Source organism: Nycticebus coucang, chromosome 2, assembly GCF_027406575.1.
Source record: "Nycticebus coucang isolate mNycCou1 chromosome 2, mNycCou1.pri, whole genome shotgun sequence".
NCBI classification, from domain to species: Eukaryota; Metazoa; Chordata; class Mammalia; order Primates; family Lorisidae; genus Nycticebus; species Nycticebus coucang.
In genome coordinates, this window is record NC_069781.1 from 154,532,176 (window position 1) to 154,556,127 (window position 23,952).

Genomic DNA, 23,952 nt, shown 5'->3' on the forward strand with positions numbered 1-23,952 from the left:
TGTGAGAGGCAAGGTGACTTAATTGCTGGTATTTCTCCACAGCTGAGACTTCAACCCAGAGTAACTGTTTCACTAGGGTCGAACAGAGACCAGCTGAAAACAAGACAGAACCACTTAACCCCGTCACACCAAACAGGTCCCCAGTTTCTCAGGCCATAGCACTGTACGGGTCCTTGACAAAGCTCTAGGGGAAAAATCAAACGGTGTAAAATAATCATGGGGCGCAATCAGCAGAAAACTCTGGTACATGAATAACCAGAATAGATCAACCCCCCCAAGGAAAGATATGGCAGATGTAACTGAAGATCCCATTCATAAACAGCTGGCCAAATGTCAGAAATCGAATTCACAATTTGGATTGCAAACAAGATTAGTAGAATGGAGGAAAATTTGGAATTAGAAATTCAAGGAGCAATTCAAAAGTCAGAATTAGAAATTTGAGGAGAAATTCAAAAGTTGTCTCAAGAATTTAACAAATTTAAAGATAAAACCACCAAAGATTCTGATGCACTGAAGCAAGAATTTGCAGTCCTCAAACATCTGAAAAATACAGTAGAATCCCTTAGTAACAGAGTGGAGCAAGCAGAAGAAAGGATTTCTGACATTGAAGACAAAGCCTTTGAATGCTACCAAAACCTCAAAGAGGAAGAGAAATGGAGAATGAAAACTGATCATTCTCTCAGAGAGCTCGGGGATAATTCAAAAAGGGCTAAGATCTGCCTCATTGGAATCCCTGAAAGTGATGAAGTGGCCTCGCAAGGCACAGAGGCCCTTCTCCATGAAATTATGAAAGAGAATTTTCCAGACATGCCAAGAGATTCTGAAATTCAGATAGCAGACAGTTTCAGAACCCCAGCACGACTCAATCCGAATAAGACATTCCCCAGGTATATCATAATTAACTTCACTAAAGTTAATATGAAGGAGAAAATTCTCAAAGCAGCCAGATGGAAGAAATCCATTACCTATAAAGGGAAGAATATTAGGATGACTGCAGATCTCTCTGCTGAAACTTTTCAAGCCAGAAGAGGGTGGTCATCGACTTTTAATCTCCTAAAGCAAAATAACTTTCAACCCCTCATCCTGTATCCAGCTAAACTAAGTTTCATTTATGATGGAGAAATTAAATACTTTAAGGACATTCATATGTTGAAGAAATTTGCCATAACCAAACAAGCTCTTCAGGATATTCTCAGACCTGTCCTCCATAATGACCAGCTCAATCCTCTACCACAAAAGTAAACTCACTAAGAAACTTTTGATCAAACTCCAACTTCCACAGTGGTGAAAGGATTAAAAATGTCCACTGGACTTTTGAAAAACTCGATACCCAAAATTTTACCAGACTGATCAATATTCTCCATTAATGTGAATGGCTTAAACTGTCCTCTAAAGTGGCACAGGTTGGCTGACCAAATACAAAAACTCAAGCCAGATATGTGCTGCATACAAGAGTCACATCTTACCTTAAAAGATAAACATAGACTCGGGGTGAAAAGATGGTCGTCCATATTTCAGGCAAATGGTAATCAGAAAAAAGCAGGTGTTACAATTCTATTTGCAGACACATTAGGCTTTAAGCCAACAAAAGTAAGGAAGGATAAGAATGGTCACTTCATATTTATTAAGGGTAATACTCAATATGATGAGATTTCAATTATTAATATTTATGCATCCAACCAGAATGTGCCTCAATTTATAAGAGAAACTCTAACAGACATGAGCAACTTGATTTCCTCCAGCTCCATAACAGTCGGAGATTTCAACACTCCTTTGGCAGTGTTGGATAGAACCTCCAATCAGAAGCTGAGCAAAGAAAGTTTAGATTTAAACCTAATCATCCAACATTTCGATTTAGCAGACATCTACAGAACATTTCATCCCAACAAAACTGAATACACATACTTCTCATCAGCCCACAGAACACACTCCAAAATCAATCATATCTTAGGTCACAAGTCTAACCTCAGTAAATTTAAAGGAATAAAAATTTTTCCTTGCATCTTCTCGGACCACCATGGAATAAAAGTTGAACTCAGTAACAACAGGAATCTGCATACTCATACAAAAACATGGAAGTTAAATAACCTTATGCTGAATGATATCTGGGTCAGAGATGAGATTAAGAAGAAAATTGCCAAATTTTGGAAAAAAAAACAACAACAAAGACATGAATTTCAGAACCTCTGGGATACCACAGAGGCAGTCCTAAGAGAGAAATTTATAGCACTGCAAGCCTTCCTCAAGAGAACGGAAAGAGAGGAAGTTAACAACTTAATGGGACATCTGAAGCAACTGGAAAAGAAAGAACATTCCAACCTCAAACCCAGTAGAAGAAAAGAAATAACCAAAACTAGAGCAGAATTAAATGAAATTGAAAACAGAAGAATTATACAACAGATCAATAAATCAAAAAGTTGGTTTTATGAAAAGGTCAATAAAATAGATAAACCTTTGGCTAACATAACCAGGAAAAAAAGAGTAAAATCTCTAATCTTATCAATCAGAAATGACACAGACGAAATAACAACAGACTCCTCAGAAATTCAAAAAATCATTAATGAATATTACAGGAAACTTTATTCTCAGAAATATTAAAATCTGAAGGAAATTGACCAATACTTGGAAGCACGTCACCTTCCAAGACTTAGCCAGAATCAAGTGGAAACGTTGAACAGGCTTACATCAAGTTCTGAAATAGCATCAACGATACAAAATCTCCCTAAAAAGAAAAGCCCGGGACCAGATGGCTTCACGTCAGAATTCTACCAAACCTTTAAAGAGTAACTTGTACCTATATTACTCAACCCATTCCAAAATGTAGAAAAAGAAGGAAGACTACCCAACACATTCTATGAAGTAAACATCACCCTGATCCCCAATCCAGGAAAAGACCCAACAAGAAAAGAAAATTATAGACCGATATCACAAATGAATATAGATGCAAAAATATTCAACAAGATCCTAACAAACAGAATCCAGCAACACATCAAACAAATTATACATCACGACCAAGTCGTTTTTATCCCAGGGTCTCAAGGCTGGTTCAATACACGTAAATTTACAAGTGTAATTCAGCACATAAACAAATTAAAAAACGAAGGCCATATGATTCTCTCAATTGATGCAGAGAAAGCTTTTGATAATATCCAGCATCCCTTCATGATCAGAACACTTAAGAAAATTGGTATAGAAGGGACATTTCTTAAACTGATAGAGGTCATCTACAGCAAACCCACAGCCAATATGTATTGAATGGAGTTAAATTGAAATCATTTCCACTTAGATCAAGAACCAGACAAGGCTGCCCATTGTCTCCACTGCTCTTGAACATTGTAATGGAAGTGTTAGCCACCACAATTAGGGAAGAAAAGGCGATCAAGGGTATCCATATAGGGTCAGAAGAGAGCAAACTTTCACTCTTCACAGATGATATGATTGTATACCTGGAAAATACCAGGGATTCTACTACAAAACTCTTAGAAGTGATCAAGGAATACAGCCGCGTCTCAGGTTACAAAATCAACATTCATAAATCGGTGGCCTTTATATATACCAACAATAGTCAAGTTGAAAAAACAGTTAAGGACTCCATTCCATTCACAGTATTGCCAAAGAAGATGAAATATTTGGGAGTTTATCTAACAAAGGACGTGAAAGATCTCTATAAAGAGAACTATGAAACTCTAAGAAAAGAAATAGCTGAAAATGTTAACACATGGAAAAACATACCATGCGCATGACTGGGAAGAATCAACATTGTTAAAATTTCCATACTACCCAAAGCAATATACAATTTTAATGCAATCCCTATTAAAGCTCCACTGTCATACTTTAAAGATCTTGAAAAAATAATACTTCATTTTATATGGAATCAGAAAAAAACTTGAATAGCCAAGACATTACTCAGAAATAAAAACAAAGCAGGAGGAATCATGCTACCAGACCTCAGACTCTACTATAAAACGATAGTGACCACCAAAACAGGATGGTACTGGCACAAAATCAGAGAAGTGTATGTCTGGAACAGAACAGAAAACCAAGAGATGAATTCAGCTACTTACCGTTATTTGATCTTTGACAAGCCAATTAAAAACATTCAGTGGGGAAAAGATTCCCTATTTAACAAATGGTGCTGGGTGAACTGCCTGGCAACCTGTAAAAGACTGAAACTGGACCCACACCTTTCACCATTAACTAAGATAGACTCTCACTGGTTTAAAGATTTAAACTTAAGACATGTAACTATAAAAATACTAGAAGAGAGTGCAGGAAGAACCCTTGAAGAAATCGGTCTGGGCCAGTGTTTTATGAGGAGGACCCCCCGGGCAATTGAAGCAGCTTCAAAAATACACTACTGGGACCTGATCAAACTGAAAAGCTTCTGCACAGCCAAGAACACAGTAAGTAAAGCAAGCAAACAGCCCTCACAATGGGTGAAGATATTGCAGGTTATGTCTCTGACAAAGGTTTAATAACCAGAATCCACAGAGAACTCAAACGCATTAGCAAGAAAAGAACAAGTGATCCCATTGCAGGCTGGGCAAGGGACTTGAAGAGAAACTTCTCTGAAGAAGACAGGCACATGGCCTACAGAAATATGAAAAAATGCTCATTATCTTTAATTATCAGAGAAATGCAAATAAGAACTACTTTGATATATCATCTAACTCCAGTAAGATTAGCGCATATCACAAAATCCCAAGACCAGAGATGTTGGCGTGGATGTGAAGAAAAGGGAACACTTCTACACTGCTGGTAGGAATGCAAATTAATACATTCCTTTTGGAAAGATATTTGGAGAACACTTAGAGATCTAAAAATAGACCTGCCATTCAATCCTATAATTCCTCTACTAGGCATATACCCAGAACACCAACAATCACATCCTAACAAAGATATTTGTACCAGAATGTTTATTGCAGCCCAATTCATAATTGCTAAGTCATGGAAAAAGCCCAGGTGCCCATCAATCCACGAATGGATTAATAAATTGTGGTATATGTACACCATGGAATATTATGCAGCCTTAAAGAAGGATGGAGACTTTACCTCTTTCATGTTTACATAGATGGAGCTGGAACATATTCTTCTTAGTAAAGTATCTCAAGAATGGAAGAAAAAGTATCCAATGTACTCAGCCCTACTATGAAACTCATTTATGGCTTTCACATGAAAGCTATAACCCAGTTATAACCTAAGAATATGGGGAAGGGGGAGAGGGAGGGACGGAGGGGGTTGTATGGGCATAGAGAGAGGGCGATTGGTGGGATTACATCTGTGGTGCATCTTACAAGGGTACATGCGAAACTTAGTAAATGTAGAATGTAAATGTCTAAACACAATAACAAGAAAATGCCAGGAAGGCTATGTTAACCAGTGTGATGAAAATGTGTCAAACAGTCTATAAAACCAGTGTATGGTGCCCCATGATCACATTAAGGTACACAGTTATGATTTTATAATAATAATAAAAAAAGTCAGGTATAGACCTGCAAAAAAAAATAGTTTCAATTTTCCTTTTAATTCCATCATTTACCCAAAGATTAATTAATTCAGAGGCAAATTATTTAATTTTCACTTATTTGTATAAGTGTTGAGATTTGCTCCTGGAATTGATATCTAGTTTTATTCTACTGTGGTCTATGAGGATTCCTGGTAGAATTTCAGTTTAAAAAATTTTTTTTAAACTTGTTTTGTAAACTAATACAAGGTATTTTTGGAAAATGTTCCATGTGCTGATGAGAAGAATGTATATCCTGCAGTTTGGGGGTGCAATGTTCTGTAAGTGTCTTCAGTTCATTCATTTAAGTCCAAGTGTTTATTTTTTCCTTTGACCTTTGATGATGTGTTTATTTTTTGCTTTGATGATTTGTCTAGTTCTGTCAGTGGAATATTAATTCTCACACAATTGATGCAAAAAAAAAAACGTTCTAACTAACACAAGTAAGAGAAGAAAATAAAGGGCATCCAAATGGGGGCAGAGGAGGTCAAACTCTACCTCTTTGCTGACTATATGATCTAATACTTAGAGAATCACAAAGACTTAACCCTAAGACTCCTGAAAGTGATCGAAAAATACAGTAATATCTCAGGATATAAAATCAATGTCCACAAACTGGTACCTTTTGCATATGCCAATAACAACCAAAATAAGGAGCTAATCAAGGACACGATTTCCTTCACAGTAGCTTCAGGGAAAAGGAAATACGTAGGAATAACAAAAGAGGTGAAAGACCTCTACAAAGGAAATTACAAAACCATAACAAAAGAAATAGCAGAAGATACTAACAAATGAAGAGGATACCATGCTCATGACTGGGATGAATCAACATTGTTAAATGCCTCTACTTCTGAAAGCAATCTACAGATTCAATGCAATTCCCATTAAAATACCAACATCATACTTCTAATATTTGGAAAAAATAATTATTCATTTTGTATGGAACCAGAAAAAAACCCACATATGGCCTATACTACAAGTAGTGATCAAAACAGCATGGTATTGGCACAAAAATAGAAATACAGACATCTGGAATCAAATGGAAAACCATGAAATGAAACTAACATCTTACAGTCACCTAATCTTTGATAAAGCAAAGAACGCACACTGGGGAAAACACCTCCTATTCAATAAATGGTGCTGGGAGAACTGGATAACCACATGTAAAAGACTGAAACTGGACCCGCACCTTTCTCCACTCACTAGAATTGATTCAAGATGGATAAAAGATCTAAATCTAAGATATGAAACAATCAAAATCCTCAAAGAAACTGTGGGGAAAACACTTGAAGTTATCAGCCTGGGGAAAGGTTTTATGAAGAAGGCTTCAGTGTCAATTGCAACAACAACAAAAATAAACAAATGGGGCTTAATTAAATTGAAAACTTTTGTACAGCTAAGGAGACAACAATTAAAGCTGACAGACAATCATCAGAATGGGAAAAGACATTTGCATATTAGGAATCGTACAAAACCTTGATGACTAGTTTCTACAGAGAACTCAAATTAATCAACATGAAAAAAGCCAACAATCCTTTATATCAATGGTCAAGAAAGATAAACAGAACCATCTCTAAAAATGATAGATGAATAGCTAACAAACACATGAATAAATGCTCATCATCCCTAATTATCAGAGAAATGCAAATCAAAACCATGCTAAAGTATCACCTAAACCCGGTGAGAATGGCCCATGTCACAAAATCTCAAAGCTGCAGATGCTGGTGTGGATGTGGAGGAAGGATAACATTTTTACACTGCTGGTGGGACTGCCAACTAATACAATCTTTTTAGAAGGAAGTATGGAGAACCCTCCAGGAACTCAAACTAGACCTCCCATTTGATCCTGCAATCCCATTATTGGACATCTACCCAGAAGAAAAATCACTTTATCATAGGACATTTGCAGTAGACTGTTTATTGCACCTCAATTTATAATTGCCAAACTGTAGAAACAGCCTAAATGCCACCAATCTATGAATGGATTAACGTGTATGTATACCATGGAATACTATTCAGCCACTAAACAGATGGAGACTTTAAGAAGCAAGAATCCAATGTACTCTATTCTGATATGAGGACAATTGATGACCAAGTACCTGGTGGGGGTGGAGGAATGGTAGAGCTGAGAGAGGAAAGGAGGGAGGGGGTGGGAGGGTCACAGTGTGTGGCACACCTCTTAAAATCATAAGAAGGACTTTACTGAACATATACAATCAATGTAAACTAGTTGTCTGTACTCTAAATGAATCCCCAACAATAGAAAGAAAAGAAAACTTGTTACTGGGTCCTCTGTTCCTTTTTTCCTTTTGTCTGCTTGCTTCGGTATTATTGCTTGTGATTCCATCTTATCTTTACTATTGGGTTAATAGTCTTATCTCTTTTGGGGGTTATTGTCCTTATATCTTTTTAAATCCCTTTTAGGTTTTCCTGGATATACAATACACATTACATGATACATCCATGAATTTACATTATACAAATAAAATACCAGTTACAAAAAGTATAAGAATGCTACAACAATGAAGTTTAAATTCCTATTTTCCATCTTTTGTGTTATTTTTGTCATTATTTTGCTATTATATATAAACTCAGTTCATTTGTACTATTTTTGCTATAGACAGCAATGTAACATTAGAAAAAAGTCTTACCTTTATTTCAAATATTTTTGAGGAGTTAATATCTTTAGCATATAAGTAGACATATTTTTTTCTAGTATGGTATATCATAACTTCGGCATGAACACCTTTCCTTCCTATTTCTTGTACCACAGGTGTGCTAATAAAAATACTCTAAGTTGTTTGCCTATAAAAGTCTTTTTTCTTCTCTATTTCAGACAAATATTTTTTCTAAATACAGAATTGTTCATTGGAAGACGTTTTCTTTGGGCACTTTAAAGATACCTCCCCTTATTTCTTTATGTATTTGTTTGTTTGTTTGTAAAGTTTACAACAAGAAATTTACTGTAATTCTTTATCTCTGTGCAAATCAAGTCTTTTCCCTCTGGGTGCTATTCATATTTTCTCATTATGTGTCTAAACATGTATGTTGATGTTGTTCAATCCTACTTGGGGTTCTCTGAGACTCTCTGACAGACTCCAGTTATACATATGTTGGTTGGACCATTAGAAATTGTCTCATCAGTCTTGGACGCTGAGTCCTCTTTGGCTTTTTCCTCCACTCATTTCTTCTTTTTATGAAAGTTGGGTAATTTATACTGAGCTACATTCCAGCTCACTCATTCTCCCCTCAGCTGTATCAGGTTTACCTCTCAATTCATTAGAGGCATTCTTCATTTCTCTTACTATTCTTTTTCATTTCTAACGTTTCCATTTGCTTCTTTCTTATAGTTTCTGCCTCCCTGCTGAAATACCCATATGTTCATGTAAATTTTCTATGTAGTTACTTTAAATCCCCAGTCTGTTAGTTCTGACACCTATGTTATCTGTAAGTGGGGTCCTGTTCATTGCTTTCTCTTTGGTAACTGTTTTTTTTTTTTTTTTCCTCCTTGCTTTTAGTGCATTTATTTAACATCACGGGCAAGAGACTAGAAACATATGTACATAGTATTTATGACTGGAAATAAGCATACCTTTTCTGTTGCTAGACTAATATTCCACTTGTCCATAGTGAAGTGGACATGGTAAGGTTGTGGGCAGGGTTTGAGTTTCGTTGTTGCTATGGTTACGCTCAGTGTGCTAACTGCTTCAAATTCTGTGGTTACTTTTCATTTGCCTTTGCTCTCATGTGCTTGTGCAAAGGCATGGTTTCTGAAGGATTTTCTAAATATTTTGTTTGAACTTCAGCTTTAAGCCTGCCCTGTGCACCTGTTCTTCAGAGAAGGTCTCTTAACATGCTTTCTCCCTTCCCTCCAATCAGTAGATTTCTGTTACTGGGTGGGTACTTGATTACTCTGTTGGCAGCCACGGGTGTTTTCTTTCTCCTGGTCTAGCTTCATGTGCTGGCTCTGTGTTTCTCAGTCTCGGAGATGAGACTTTCTCAGTAACCTTCCTCTTCCCAGTGAGGAATAGCACAAGACCAGGAACCTGGACCCAGGATGACTGGCTGTCCCTCTACCAGGGGATTTTAAGTTTTCCTGTTCTCGGGATGAAATACATCTTCACCAGTGTCTTGAGTGAAACAAGATTTGCTGGTCTTTTCCCAGTGGTTGAAGGAGCTTATTATTTGGGAAAGAAGGATCTGAGCAGGGCTCATGGCTGCATCCTTGGAGGCAGGGTTTCTTCAGTTTTTCCAGCTGATCCTCATATTTCTTTCCATAATAAGGGTGGAGGAGAGGAGTCTGTGATGGGTATAAATTACCCAGTGGGTCTATGGTTCCCAAGGATTTTATACTCACATACTGGCCCGCACTTGGCCTTTATCACTTGATTATAATTTCTAAAATAAGTCTGCGAATGATAGTGACCCTGTCTTCTGCCTATAGGTGGAAGGGAAGCCAGTGTTCAAATCCCACCTCTCCTCAAAAGTGCCTGTCTTCACTTAAATTCCAGGATAATTATTTTCTTGTAATTTCAGTCCTTTTTTTCCTCAGGAATAATTATGATTAGAAGGAAAATGCAGTTTTTTCTTTCTTTAAGAATAGTACTGACACTCGCAATCTTTCTATAACCCAGAAGGAACCAAGTATCATCAGAGAGATTCAGAAAGAAACAGTTTACAACGACACTTCAGGGCCTTCATTAAGGTGTCACTGCCTGGGTTCAAAGTACTGCAGACTACAGAGAAGCTTCAGACCAGTTTCTGGAAGAAATAGCCCCCTGGGGATCTGGGGCTACTATGTATGTTGAGGACAGTAATGCAAACCTGTAGTTTGATGTCATTCGTTATTTATACATATTTTGGACCATCAGATATTACCCCACAGGTCTTAGATGCTATGTCCTATTTGGCTTTTTCCTCCACTCATTTTTTTCTTTTCTCAAGAGAGTGTCAGAAAGGCCATGTGACTCTGCACAGTGTCACTGAAGCACCTCGCTCTATTCCCCTGATCCAGCTTCATACTCAGCCTGTGCTACTCCATCTCCACAGATGACTCCAAACTGAGAAAGGAAGGCTGTCCTCCGGCCATGCCAAACTCTGTTATTGGAAGTTGTTGGTCACTCAGTGACAGGGGGCATTTCAACAGCCCCGTAAGCATCTCCCAGGACCAGGCTGCTGACTGTGGAGAGGCCAAGCCTTCCCATTGATGGGCCCCTGTCTCCACCCTGCTCTCTGTGGGGAGGGTGGATTAATCTCTAGCCCAAGATACAAACACTGATTTGGCCTCCAAAAAACGTTTATTGCCACAACTGAGGTCACAAGTGCAAAAATTGCCCCTCCCTGGCCTGTGTCTACCCGCCATGAACAATTCCCCAGACTCCACAATGAGATGCGGCTCTGACCCACAGTCACCTTCTATAGAACACTTCCGTGGTGGCTCTTCCAGGCTCTGGTGGCCGGTGGGGCCTCCTGTTCACAGCTCAATGTGCTCTGTCTGAAATGGTTTTTCCACAGCCTCTGCGGACAGGAGCTTGGTCCAGAAAGCCACTTCCTTGTCCTTCAGCTTCTGGGCTGCCTGGGTGGTGGCGCCAATCTGCAGGTACCCTTCCTTCTGGTCATACTCTGGCCAGTGGGGCAGGCCCTCCCCATTGGGATTCCTGGGAACAGAATCAGATAGAAACTCCTTAAAGCTGCAGTGTGTCCCCAGCACTCCTCCAAGATCTGCAGGGGTCTCCTGGCTCATCACTTCCAAGAGGCTTGTACACCTGCAGAGATGGGCAGCTCACCACCTCCTGGGGCAGCCTGTCCATTTCAGATGGAACCCATGATCAGAGCACTATGATGACAGGGTGGAGAGCTTGATCATTCAAACTTCAGAGCTGTCCTTCCCCATGGATGTGCCCTGCCCCCATGGACCCTGTCCCACCTTTGCCACCAGCCTCACCCGTTCCGAGCAAAGTTGGCCCAGAATTTCATTATCATCTTGCTAAGTCTGACCTCCTCTTCTGAAGCACCATCTTTAGGAACGAGAAAACAAGACGTCATTACTCAAAGTTTTGTTAATGAGCCAGTAGTGTTAGCATCACTTGGGAGCTTGTTACAAACATGGAGACTTTGCCCTTACTCCATACACACCGCTGGCTGATTGCAGTGAACTGAGAGTTTGAAAATGACTACTCTAGGACTCAGTAATGGGCATTCATTGAAACCACATGTCTGCTGCCTTCTGTGCTGTGACCCCGGTCTTCTTCTCTTCACTCAGGGTCTCAATGCCAAAACACAAGGTCTCCTTATAGCAGCCCCACCTCCCACAGCTGCTCTTCTTTGTCTCCTATACCCACCCACATTTTCTTAGTCTGAAAAATAACAGAGTTGTAATGGTCCTAAGTAATCACCTGACTGAGAGAAGCCCAGAGACACTGGGGTAACATGAACAGCCTTGAGGTGGGTCACAGGTCATTTCCTACTACTAAGAGTCAATGTATTGAAGCTATTTGTGAATGCTTTTCTTTAAAATATCATGGTATTAAATATTTTTAAGTTAATCATATGAGATTTGATAAATGGACAGGTAGAAAAAGGGACTGACACACATTAGACTCAATTCAAGGTTAACACCAATTCTAACGTTAACCTCACCCACATTCTGATACGCTCTTGTGAGAGGGAAATTGGTGACATTCGGCCCTACAGCAGGGCCCTGAATGTGACCAATGACCTGCCTTACTGGTGCCACAGGCCAGGATTCTAGAGTGACCTGGGCTGAGGCCACATGTGTGCACATCCTCCTTCATTCCTGTGGGAGCAGGAGGAAGGCTGGGGACTGTCCAGTTGTCATACAACCCTGTTACAGTGAATTGGGAAACTCAGACCAGAAGAAAAAGAGAAACTTCCTCCAGGCCTCCAAACAAAGACTGGACTCCAGATCTCCTAACTCCACACTCACAGCCGGCAAAGAGCCTTTACCTTTTAAAAATGGGGCTCCCAAGACAGAGAAGAGCTCATCCCCATGGTCCCCTGTCACCGTCTTGGGTTTCATGTTGGAGGAGAAGCTTGGGTGGTACTGAAACTCATACATGTAGGTGGGGGCTCCAGCATCTGAGAAGACATGGATTCATGCACAGTTCATATTAACAGACACACACCTTGATGGTATCAAGGCCCACAGCCCTGATGGACATTCCTAGTTATCAGCGCAGTTGAGAGATCATTTCAGGAAGCTCATTGACTTGCAGTGACTTGCTGGGGGCTGCATAAGTCATTAAGGAGGCACTGGGATTTGAGCCAGGTTTTTATTGAATGGATGAGTGAATGAAGGAATGAACATTGATTGAATGAATGTTAAAACGCTGGGTTGATCAATTTAAAATAGCTATCATTATCAGAACACTGGGTCCCATTGCCTCCTGACACATTCACACACATGAAAATCTATCTGCATCCACTTTACACTGCTAACTTTCACTGATAACACACACACAAGAGCTCGTTCAGTTGGAGAACATACACACCCTGAAGGGGTCTTCTATTCAGACCAGTTTTGATCATTTTCAGTGGGCTTTTTTTCACTGATTTCTGAGATGAGTGAAGCCTATCCAACTTGGTTGTCTAAAATGAGGATATTTACATCCAAACACAGGCAGAGAGAGAACAATCTGTCTCTTGTTTCTCAGGAAACTACAAAACTCAGGGTTTCACATTTCACTGTCTCCTCATATATTTGCTTCCTGCTTGACCCATGCAGTGTTAAAGTTTTAAGGCATTAAGGTGGCAGCAGAGATGAGAAGGGGACATGGAGGGTGACCTTGCCTGTGTCCTGATCACTCTATTCCTTTCCTTTGCCTTCCTCTCTTACCACCAAAGCACACTTGTCCAAGCCCCAAGGAGATGCCAAATTTCCTGCTGTTTGGGTCATTGGAGCCACCAGGCCCAGCTCCATTAGGGATAACTCATAGGTCACCCAGCCCTAAAGGTCAGCACTTTCCATGGTCATAATGTCCCCAGAGGAGTGACCCTAAGAGGGAAAGAGCCAGGTCCCAAGTAAGACTGGTGGAGAAATTCTACAACCTTTCCCCCTTTGATTCAGTAAAAAACGTGTAAAATACAGAAAAAAGGAAAATGAAACAAATATCACTCAGAACCCAACCTCTCAGAGAAAGTCTCTTTTATTATTATGTCCTACCTCCCTTTCATGTATGTAAAATTGGGATGGTATTATATGTGGTATTTTGTAACACCATATAATCACATCCTAACATCATTAAACATTCATCTGCAAAATAATATACCAATAGATGTCATCCCAATGTGAGGATGAAGAGTAATTATTTAATCAACCCCTTGACCTCCATCAATGCACCTTTGATTTAGTAAAAAGCATCATTTGGAACAAGCCATCCTTCTAAGGTTTGCAACACACTTGAGAAATGCCTACTTCATGGTCAAGCGGAACTGGACCTGGCCGCTGCCACTTAGACGTTTCACAAAGGAACTCAGAGCACAAACATAGAGGAAACAACTTTTGTGAATGAGCAAACTTATTTTAGGCAGGATGCTTCCCAAAGTCTATTTCTTAAATACCTTTTTGCCTAAGAGCACTGAGAGTTCTAATATTCTTACAATCACAGCAGAAGTCTTCCAAATAGCGTAAGGTAGAGATTAGAGCAATACAAATAGGAACAATTAAAGAAACAGAGACAGTGAGAGAGCCATGGTGATCACAGACATGCAAACAGAAACATATGATTTCCCTCTTTTTGATGGAGAAGGCTTAGGGATTGGGCAGCATTCTTTTAATTTGTAATCTTAGTATGCCAGGTGACAAAAAGAATATTGGAGAGCAATTTTGCAATATGCATCACGAGCTTGACAATGTCCCTATAGGCCAGCCTAGTAATTTCATATTTAAAAAACCCTAAAATATTATATAGCCACATGTTTGGAGATTGATGTGCATGGGCTGAGAATAACAATGTTATTTATTACCTGATACTATGAGCAACCAACCTGAATACCAACACGGTAGGAATGTTAAATTACATTTTAATATATTAGATTCATGGAATAATGAATGTTTTCATGCTTTTTGCAATCAACATTAAGGAAAATTTAATCTGGTTTACAAACAGAGCTTTAAAAAAAGAAAATCCTCATAATATGGCATTCAATGAATAGAATATGAGATGAAAAACTTCATAGAAGAAAATACTGAAAAAAATTTATAGAAGATGCCTTCAGGTAGAGCAATTAGGATTGAAATATATTTTCTTCTCTATGTGTTTTCATATTTTCTTTTTTTTTTGTAGAGACAGAGTCTCACTGTACCACTCTGGGGTAGAGTGCCGTGGCGTCACACAGCTCACAGCAACCTCTAACTCTTGGGCTCACGCGATTCTCTTGCCTCAGCCTCCCGAGCAGCTGGGACTACAGGCGCCCGCCACAATGCCCAGCTATTTTTTTTTTGTTGTTGTTGCAGTTTGGCCGGGGCTGGGTTTGAACCCGCCACCCTCAGCATATGGGGCTGGCGCCCTACTCACTGAGCCACAGGCGCCGCCCGTATTTTCATATTTTCTAAGCCTCCTACATTGAACCACATTAATTTTATATTCATGAGTTATTTTGGTCAAGAAAAGTGAGACAAATACAAAAAAATAAAAGCTGACAAAATTTGTATACTCCTGGCAAAAAGACACAGAAACAAAAATAAATGAAATATCTGTTTAAAAAAGAAAAAAAAAAGTCCAGTATGGCCAGGACCAGGAGAAGATGTAGCAGAAAACTCTGCAGAGCAGACACCTAGCAAGAGGCAAAATCAAGTTTATGAAAAAAATATGCAACTCTAGGTGTGGCTGGTTAAAAGGTTTCATCAGAAACCCTGGGAGGAGGAAGAAGTAAGAGCTAAGGAACCTCTGTACTTTCCTGTGTCCCTGGGCCTATATTAGGTTGGCTGAACCTAGTTTTTAGCGTGTGTATAGTATCCTGTATTTTAAAACCTTTCCAGACTGATTAAAGAGAAAGGTCTGGACTACAGGACACCTTCCCACCTTGCGGACTAGGCAAGTGAGAGCTAGTAGAAAAAGGACAGCCTGTGAGGTTCCCCAGATGGCACCCAGAAGAGGACACCTCCCCCCAGGGGAGCTCATTCATCTTACCTCACACCAAGCCCACACAGCCTCAGGGCAGTGTCAAAGGTCCCTCTGCTTGTCCATTCTGGCACACAACAGGAAGGACCAACGCCAGTCACAGACACTGACATCTCCAGACCACCCATCTCCACGACTCTCCTTCCTTTGGGCCTTCTTGGTTCTTTACAGTTGCCTTAATCCTGTTCTTGACTCCTACTCTTCCCCCAGCTCCACTATTAACCAACTAGTTTGCAGCCGGCTCTGATCTTAGAAATCTTCCAAAACTCATCTTCTGGTATTTGTCTTCTACCCCCAATCCCACCATCACTCCAGGCAGGGAGCCATTGTCACAGATGCTGTCACCCACATCACCCATATCCCGTTTTTGGGCATCTCAGCCTGATATCCACCTCCAGCCTCTCTAGCTCTTTGCCAGGTCTCTGTCAGCAGCACACACTAACCTGTCCACGTGTGCAGCAGGTCAGACTACCAGGGAGTTTACATCTCCTCAGAACAGCCTCAGCTGATGACAACTGAGAGCTGCTGAGAAGGGGTAAGCCTGAGCTGTGTCCTCTGCCTATTCCCAGAGCTCCACAGTCCCAGCTGTGCACAGAGGACACCCGCTTGGCAGTATCTCATGGAGTGTCTTCTGCCTTTTTCCTCTGACATTTCTACACCTCCATGCTGGTACTTTCTGGGATCACCTGACAAATAAACTAGGTGTATCTGGATCATTTTCTCAGAGGCTACTGCAGGCAGAAGCCCACACAGGACAGCCCCACACCCTGTGCCATATGGAATCTGCCTGTGAGGCTGGACGCTCAGCACTTTCCACATCTGTCTGTGCTGGCAGGTGGGCAGGTCAGAGACTGGAGCTGGTGGGGTTGGTGTCCCTCTCCTGTCCAGCTTCAGGGACTCACCTCTGTGGTGTCGGGCCACATTCACACCTGGGACACCAAACATGACATCAGCAATCAAGTCCAGGAACAGGTCTTTCTTCTTGACAGGGTCATCTGTTCCCCCTAAATACTTCTCAATGGCTACTGAAGTCAGTTCCTCAGGGATGCCCTGCAATCAAGAAAGTGACCACAACCACGTAGTGAGCACACGTCATCTCCAGCCAGTGAGGAAGGCTTTATTAAGGGGGACCCTCTCCAGCCCTGTGCAACTCCCCTGCCCTCACCCCTAGTGTGATCAAGTGAGGAAGTTAGAAAAATGTAGGCAGAACCCACAAGGCCCAGCCTGCGTTCTGCCATTTAAATGGTCTGTGAGTCAGGACAAGTCCCTCCCTCTTTGTGTCACCGCCCATCCCCAGGATTCTTAGACTCTTACAGTAATGGGGTAGGACTGCCATAAGAGTGACGTGGCCGTCTTCTGGTCCAGTTTGCCTTCAGAGAGCGGATAGCCCATAAACTGGTTTTAAAAAAAAAAAAAAAGATTATTTGTGATTTACACAGAATTAATAAAACGCAAACTGACTAACCAACTAAACCAACAAAGTCTGAGTGTTGTCTAATTTTGTGGGGCTGTAAAAAGCAGGGTCCTTATGCATTGCAAAAATCAGTGAGTCAAAAAATCTATTGCAAATAGATTTTCAAAAACTTGGCAGTAACTCTCCGAGGATTTGCCACAAGTACATGTACATATGTGTCCTTGTTTGTCCCTAAAGCTGTGTCCCTAGAAGAGCCCTTGTCCCCTTAAAATGAATTTACTCTTTGCTTCAGCTAAAATTTAATGACGGGTAACAAGGCCCTAAAACTGCTCAAAGAGCAGTTACTTTAGGAATCTCAAAGAGCAGTTACTTTAGGAATCTTGCGATTACAAGGCCTTTCTTTGCCCTGTGGGATCTAAAGCTTCCAACCAAATCCATTTCCTCAAGAGTTCAAAGGCTTTCTTTGCAGTGCAAACCTGCAGGGAGGTAACTGCAGTCTCCCTCCAGTCCCCTGGAGAGGTGAGACCTGACTTCAGAGGGGTCCTGACTGCAGCTGACACCACGGCCTCCTGCTTCTCCCAAATAAGGGTGGACCAGCAGGCCCAGGTGGTCTAGCTCATGCTCTAAACACCCCCACACTCACTCACCAAGCAAATCCTCACTCACCATGCCTTGCCCTTAGCTCACCCAGGCTTTAGTTTCAGGGACTTGGGTCGAGTCCACACTGAGCTCTTTCCCCTACTGAAGAGTGTTCCTGAATGAAACCGGTGCTTCTGCTCTAACTGGGGTGGCTTCATTTTTCTCTGACAGGAAGGAAAGTCTTTGCGCATGTTTAGAGGTCTCTCTCTCTCTCTCTCTCTCTCTCTCTCTCTCTTTTTCCGAGACAGAGTCTCCATCTCCTGCCCTGGGCAGAGTGCAGAGTGCAGTGGCATCAGCCTAGCTCACAGAAACCTCAACATTTTGGATCAAGTGATCCCCCTTCCCTGGCTACCGAGTAGCTGAGACTACAGGCACCGGCACCACACACACTATTTCTTCCAGTTTTCACAGAGATGGGGACCCCATTCTTGCTCAGCCAGGTCTCCAACTCCTAGCTCAAGTGATTTTCCTACCTCAACCTCCCAGATTGCTGGGATTACAGGCATGAGCCACCATACCTAGGCTTAGAGGTCAGTCTTAACTCGAAGGGAAGTAACTTTCTCTGAATCTTTCCAGTGAAAGGACTAAGAGTGTGTGGAGGTTCACAGCAAAACTCGGCTCACCAGGCCCAAGGGGAGAAGCTGCTGTCCCTAGGGCTGACTGTCCTCAACACCCCACTCCATGCCTGTCTAGGCCTCCTCCATTTCCCCATCTGCACAACTGTCCTCTCTACAGGCCTCCCAGCACGGACACCTCGGGATTCTTCCACTGAAAGAATTTAAAGAGTGTTTGGAGGAGAAGGGTCCCAGGGCCGTGTCACTCAGGTGACAGAGAGGTCTTCCCAGAGAAGGTTTTTATGGAAATGACACCTGACAAAGGGACAGCTGCCCTGGACTCAGGGCAGGGCTTAGAGGAGGGAGGACACCTGTGAGCAGAAACGGGAGGGCTGGTGGGGCAGAGGGGGAGTCTAAGCGGCCACACATTCTCACCGTGGGGAGAATCCAGCCAAATTCCTGCTTGTTGATTCCCACCATGTAAGGGATGGTGTTGAACTTCTTTTCAGTCAGAATCTCTTCCGGAGTTTTCGGCAGCAGCACTCCATCCACCACGGTGGGTGTGAAGGGGTAACTCTGGGGAAGAGGGCAGGGCAGCATGTGAGCCTCCCCCCCACCACACAGACCGGGGTGGGCTTCAGTGATGGCCACAGAGGGTCAGGGTGCTGACAAATGGGGCTAAGTCTGTGTGATCCTGCAGTGTTTAACTCACATAGGGCTGGCGGGGGTGAGGTGATGAGGCGGGAGGCAAATCTTGATTCAAATCCCAAGGCATGCATTCCATGTATAAATCACGTACATTTCAGTTCTAAGTCAGTGTGTCTCTGTAACTCTGTCTGCAGGAGACCCTGTTCATCACAGCAGTGGGTTCAGACAAATGCCCTGAGCGCTGAATTAGCAAATACCCAGTTGTCACTGGGTAATATACAAAGGGGAAATACAAGTTAGGTTCCTGAGAGACTCTGGTTCCAAAGTTCTTGTCAACCTTAATTTAGGTGTGATGTTCTGTCTAAATACACTTTATGTAATCTGTATTTCTTACAGAAAATTAGTTACACAGGCCATTTATTTATCACAAACATCCGTCGGGAAGGCCGCCCATTCTCCTGACAGGACTGTGAGGCTTTCTGGCTGGCAGCGTCCCAGCAGTGCTGTCCACTGCGCTTTCTGCAGAGTCCTTCAGCGTCACGGGAACCCACAAATGTGGCTGAGTCTCCGTCCCCCATAGCTCCTCACACACCGCAGATTTAACACTTTCCATAACGGCCGCATGTCTGGAGGGGCAAAGTCCCCCTCTTTTCCTGGATGTGCCTATTGTTCATTCATTAACTCCAAAGTCACGGCCAACACACAATCCGCTCCTCCGCAAACTCGCCTGCCACACGTATTGTCCCCGTAATGACACCACAGCCTCCTTGAGCTTAGGGACGAGAGACAGCACCTCAGCACTGCTCTCGGGGGCCATCTGAGACAGGGCGATCTCTGACCCCAAGCCCAAAACGCAAACACCACGGCACTAAATAGACCATGAGGAGGCACATGGAGGGTGAGAGGTCACAGGGGGAGGCAGGGCCTCGTTCATTGACCTCTTTGAGACCCTACTTTTCCAGGACCCGTGTCTGTCTGCACGAGCCACAGGGGAGGTCTGTGAGGTGGACTAGCAGGATGGGGCCCCGATCCCAACCCCGGGTGCTGAGAGTAAGACGTCGGGTGTGACCGGCAGCCTTGAATGGTTCTGCACTTCAGAACAGGCTGCCGTGGGGAGCCGGGACCAGGACAGGCCACACGGAGTGGGTGCTGAGCACCTGTGGGATGGACAGGTGAGGAAAGCAGAAGTAAAAGATTGTACAAGTCCAGAAATGACATGGTCTTGGCGGTCACAAGATGGACATCAGCAGCAGTGACGGTGACAATAATTACACTGTCCTCTAAGTGTCTGCACGTGGCTGTCCTGTGTGGGCCACGTGTACAACATTGCTTGGGTAGAAAGCTCAGGCGTCCTTCACCCCACTTTTTCTCAACATGAGCAAACCCTGTCAGCTAGTTCTTCAACAACACCCAGACTCCAAACACTCCCCCCGCCACTGCCACGGCCCCGTCTCAGCCCCAGCGCCCCTGGCCTGAACGATTGCAACGCGCTGGCCTTCCTGCTGGTCTCTGCACATTTTTAGCACACACACCACCCACCCACCCCACCCCCGCCACAGTCTGTTTTCAACAAAGCAGACAGAGACCTTTATAAAACCCAGGATCCTGTCTATTTCCTTCCATATCAATGCCCAAGGCCTTCAAGTGACCTCCCCATCTCCCACCTCCCATCAGCTCCTCAGCCTCCAGCCTGTCTGTCCCCTCACTCCTTCCTCTCAACTCTGCAGACCAGTCTCCTGCCTTGGGGAGGACAGTGCAGCAGCTGTCCCCTCTGCCTGGACAGGCTCCTTCAGGGCTCTGGACAGCTCCTTCCCCTCCTTTGGAGCCAGGTGCAAATGCCACTTCCCACTGAGCCATCCCTGACTCTGCTAGTAAATTCAAACCCCTGAGGAATGCTGTCCCTCAGCCCTACCCACCATCGGCACACCGCGTATTTATTTGGTTTTGACTGTACACCCCCAACTGGCATGAAGGACTCTAGGAGGGCAGGGCATCCCCTCTATTCCGCGGCTCCTCAGTCAGGCCCTGGCTCATAGGAAGGGCTTGTTGAATCTGTGCTGAGTGTCTGGATGAAGCTCACTCAGTCCTCACAAGCCCTCGGAGGAAAAAGAGGGGGTGATCTCCAAGAAGGGGCTGAGAGGGCGGGACTGTAGAATTGGAGGATGCTGCAGAGGGGACATCACCAGACTCTGGCACAGGGGAAATTGTTGGAAATTGTGCAGAATTCTCTCTGTGGAGAGAAGAAGATGGGGAGAAGAAGGATCCCGTGTGCTCGGAGGAGGGAGTGTCCTCAGGACTGAGAGTCCAGGGTGCCCTGTATAGATCACCCTGTGGCCTCACAGGGAATCGGAGCTCCTCAGTGAAGGAGCCTGTGACCTCTGCCTCCTGACAGTGGAAGGCTGCAGTCCAGCTGCTCCCACAGGGCCATGTTGGGAAGAGGAAATGTGAATAAGAAAGAAGGTAGGTGAACGTGGGGGGACTCAGACGCGATGCCTGGGAGCACTAGACTGGGAGTTCGAGAAAGGGGGTCTCCTGGCTGTATTACCCCAGGCAAGTCAATGCCCCTCTCTGGGCCCCAGCAGCACACACACGGGGGGGGGAGCATTATTTCATTCAGTGATAATTAGACCTTAAACATGTTAAGTCTCAAAACCTGTAACCAAGAAAACAAAGGTCCTTACCTCTCTGGGGTTTCCATGTAAATCGATCGCGAAAAATTTCTGTGAAGACAAAGGCCAAGGCCATGGGTGAGAGGCTTCCTGGAGAAAGCTGGTCTGCGTGGCTGTGCACCAGAGCTGTCAGGAGCTCCCTCCTGCTGCCACCCTGAGAGGGCTGAGAGGACGTGGGCAGGACACCAGCTCCAGGGGGGGGAGGACAGGGTATAGGCGCCATGAGCAGGGATAGGCTCACCAGTCCTGGGGACCTTGGGCCCTCTGGCCGGGGTGGCTGGAGCTCTGCAGAGAAATCCAGCTGTTGGTGCCTGCACTGCCCACCATCCATTTCCCTTCTTGTCCCCAATTTTTCTTTGGGGGATCTCCCACTTACCCTCTATCCCTCCATGAATTCAGGTATTTATATGCAACCTGGGTGTTCCATCTCCCTGAACACAGGCATTATTTCAAGGGTGGGCACTTACCCTTGTCAGCAACAGAGTTTACCCCAAAGCTTTTGCTAGAAGTATTGAGAAAGAGGGTTTCTAAGGAGGTAGGCTATAAGTCTGGAGTGCTGTTGTCTTCAACCTCCCTGGGGGACACCACTGCCTGAGAGTGAAGCCAGCACAGGGGAGGGCAAAGCCGAGGGAGAAACACAGGTAGGGTCTCCATCGTGTCCCGTGAGCATCTATTCCAGCCACGTCTTAAGCAATCTAGTGCAAGTCTTTTCCATTGCTTGACTTTTTTACAACAAGAGTTTTTTTTCCTTCTTAGTAAATTATCACAAGAATGGAAAAGCGATTATCCAACGTATTCAATACTCATATGAAGATGCATGCTCATGCAGGTGAAAAACTCATTTCAATTGAAATGAGGGGGAAAGATAATGTAGGAGGGAAGGGGAGGGGATTGGGGTGCTCTCATTGAATGAGCAAGGTGTGGGGGTGTTTGGCACACCTTTTGTGTGTAGGACATAACCACAGGAGGGGCTGTACCTAAAAAAGAATCAAATATTTTGACCTGGTTGTTTGTACCCTCAGATTAACGTGAAATAAATTTACTTAAAAAAAAAAAAAAGAAGAATTTCTTTCTCTACTCAGGGCAACTTGAGATGAGCTTTCTCATCCTGCACGGGAAATCACACAAGGCCCCTGATACCCATCCCACCCCGTGCTTCTCTTTGGTGTGTGTTCACGGAGATTGCGGGGATTGTAACACTGCAGGGCTGACCTGTATGGGAGAGGAGAAGCATGAGGGCTCTTGCATTTTGGACTCAAGCTCTAATAGTCAAGTATGTCTGTATGGGTGTGAGTTTGTGCATGTGTGAGCCTGTGTGAGAGTGTGTGTGTGAGCATGTGTGTGCATGCATGTGTGTGTGTCTCTGTGTGTATTGGAAGCAGTGAGGAATCATGTAAACACTTCCACAAGATCTCAGAACATCTCAGAAGAATGTCCTATGAACATAGGTCGGAGTTTTCCAGTCACCAACTCCTTCTTTAAAATCTCATGCCACATGGAGAATTCCTGAAATACCTGCCCCTTTTCAGTATTAAAATATAGCTTGTTCTAATTCTCTGAACACTTGGGTCAACTTACTACAGTCTGATGAGCCAAGACTCACATCCCAAAGCCAAGTAGACTCAGTGGATGGAAATGGAAGCAGAGACCAGGGCTAGAGGCCTGTGCTGGGGCTCCAGGATTATCCTCAGGTCCCCAGGGTCTAGATGGAAGTCCAGACCTCAGGCTACTGCTGAGCTCACAATTCACATCTTTACCCACAAAGGGCACAGCCCCCATTGGGCGTAAATGCTGCAGTCTCTGGCTGCTTTCCTGTTGTGTTTCCCTGTGATGACAGATGACTGCCACAGCCATCCATTAATCCTCAAATGTCACCTTCTCAGTGAAGCATCCCTGCTGGCTCTAAGGAATGTTTCCCTTCTCTGTATTCAAACCATAGTCAACCTACTAATTATATGGGTGTGTTTCTTCTCGGGTGGTTCTCTGTGAGCAAGGATGATGACCAATTGAAGTCTGCATCACCATACCTGACACTGCCCTGCCGATACACTTAGCATGGATGCACAGACGGGTGGGTGGGTGGATGGGTGGATGGATGGATGGATGGATAGATGCCTAATGGATGAATGGATGGATGGATGGATGGATGGGTGGGTGGATGGAGCTGGTCAATACATGGATTATGGGTGACCTGGATGGATACACACATAGCTGGATGATAACCAGAAGGTAGGTTATGGATGGATCATTGATTTTGAAGGAATGGACAATGGAGTGAAGATAGCAGATGCTAGATGATGCATCAGTAATGGAAAAGATGAAAATAGATGAACGAAGAGTCTTGAATGGATTGATATTAGACTGATGAAAGAATGTCAATGAA

At 43.5% G+C, this 23,952-nt stretch overlaps 1 protein-coding gene across 2 annotated transcripts in view; it reads right to left on the reverse strand.

The window, feature by feature from the left end:
* Positions 1 to 10,763: 10,763 nt before the first annotated feature.
* The window catches only part of LOC128593744 (liver carboxylesterase 1-like), a 29,716-nt gene continuing 16,527 nt past the window's right edge, over positions 10,764 to 23,952 (reverse strand). For both annotated transcript variants that reach the window (XM_053602078.1, XM_053602071.1), the window contains exons 8-14: positions 21,582 to 21,620; positions 18,688 to 18,828; positions 16,960 to 17,040; positions 16,548 to 16,695; positions 12,470 to 12,601; positions 11,448 to 11,520; positions 10,764 to 11,160 (exon numbers count right to left, since the gene is read on the reverse strand). In XM_053602078.1, the coding sequence (XP_053458053.1) occupies positions 10,977 to 11,160; positions 11,448 to 11,520; positions 12,470 to 12,601; positions 16,548 to 16,695; positions 16,960 to 17,040; positions 18,688 to 18,828; positions 21,582 to 21,620 (798 nt within the window). In that variant the 3' untranslated portion in view covers positions 10,764 to 10,976. The remainder of the gene's footprint in view (positions 11,161 to 11,447; positions 11,521 to 12,469; positions 12,602 to 16,547; positions 16,696 to 16,959; positions 17,041 to 18,687; positions 18,829 to 21,581; positions 21,621 to 23,952) is intronic.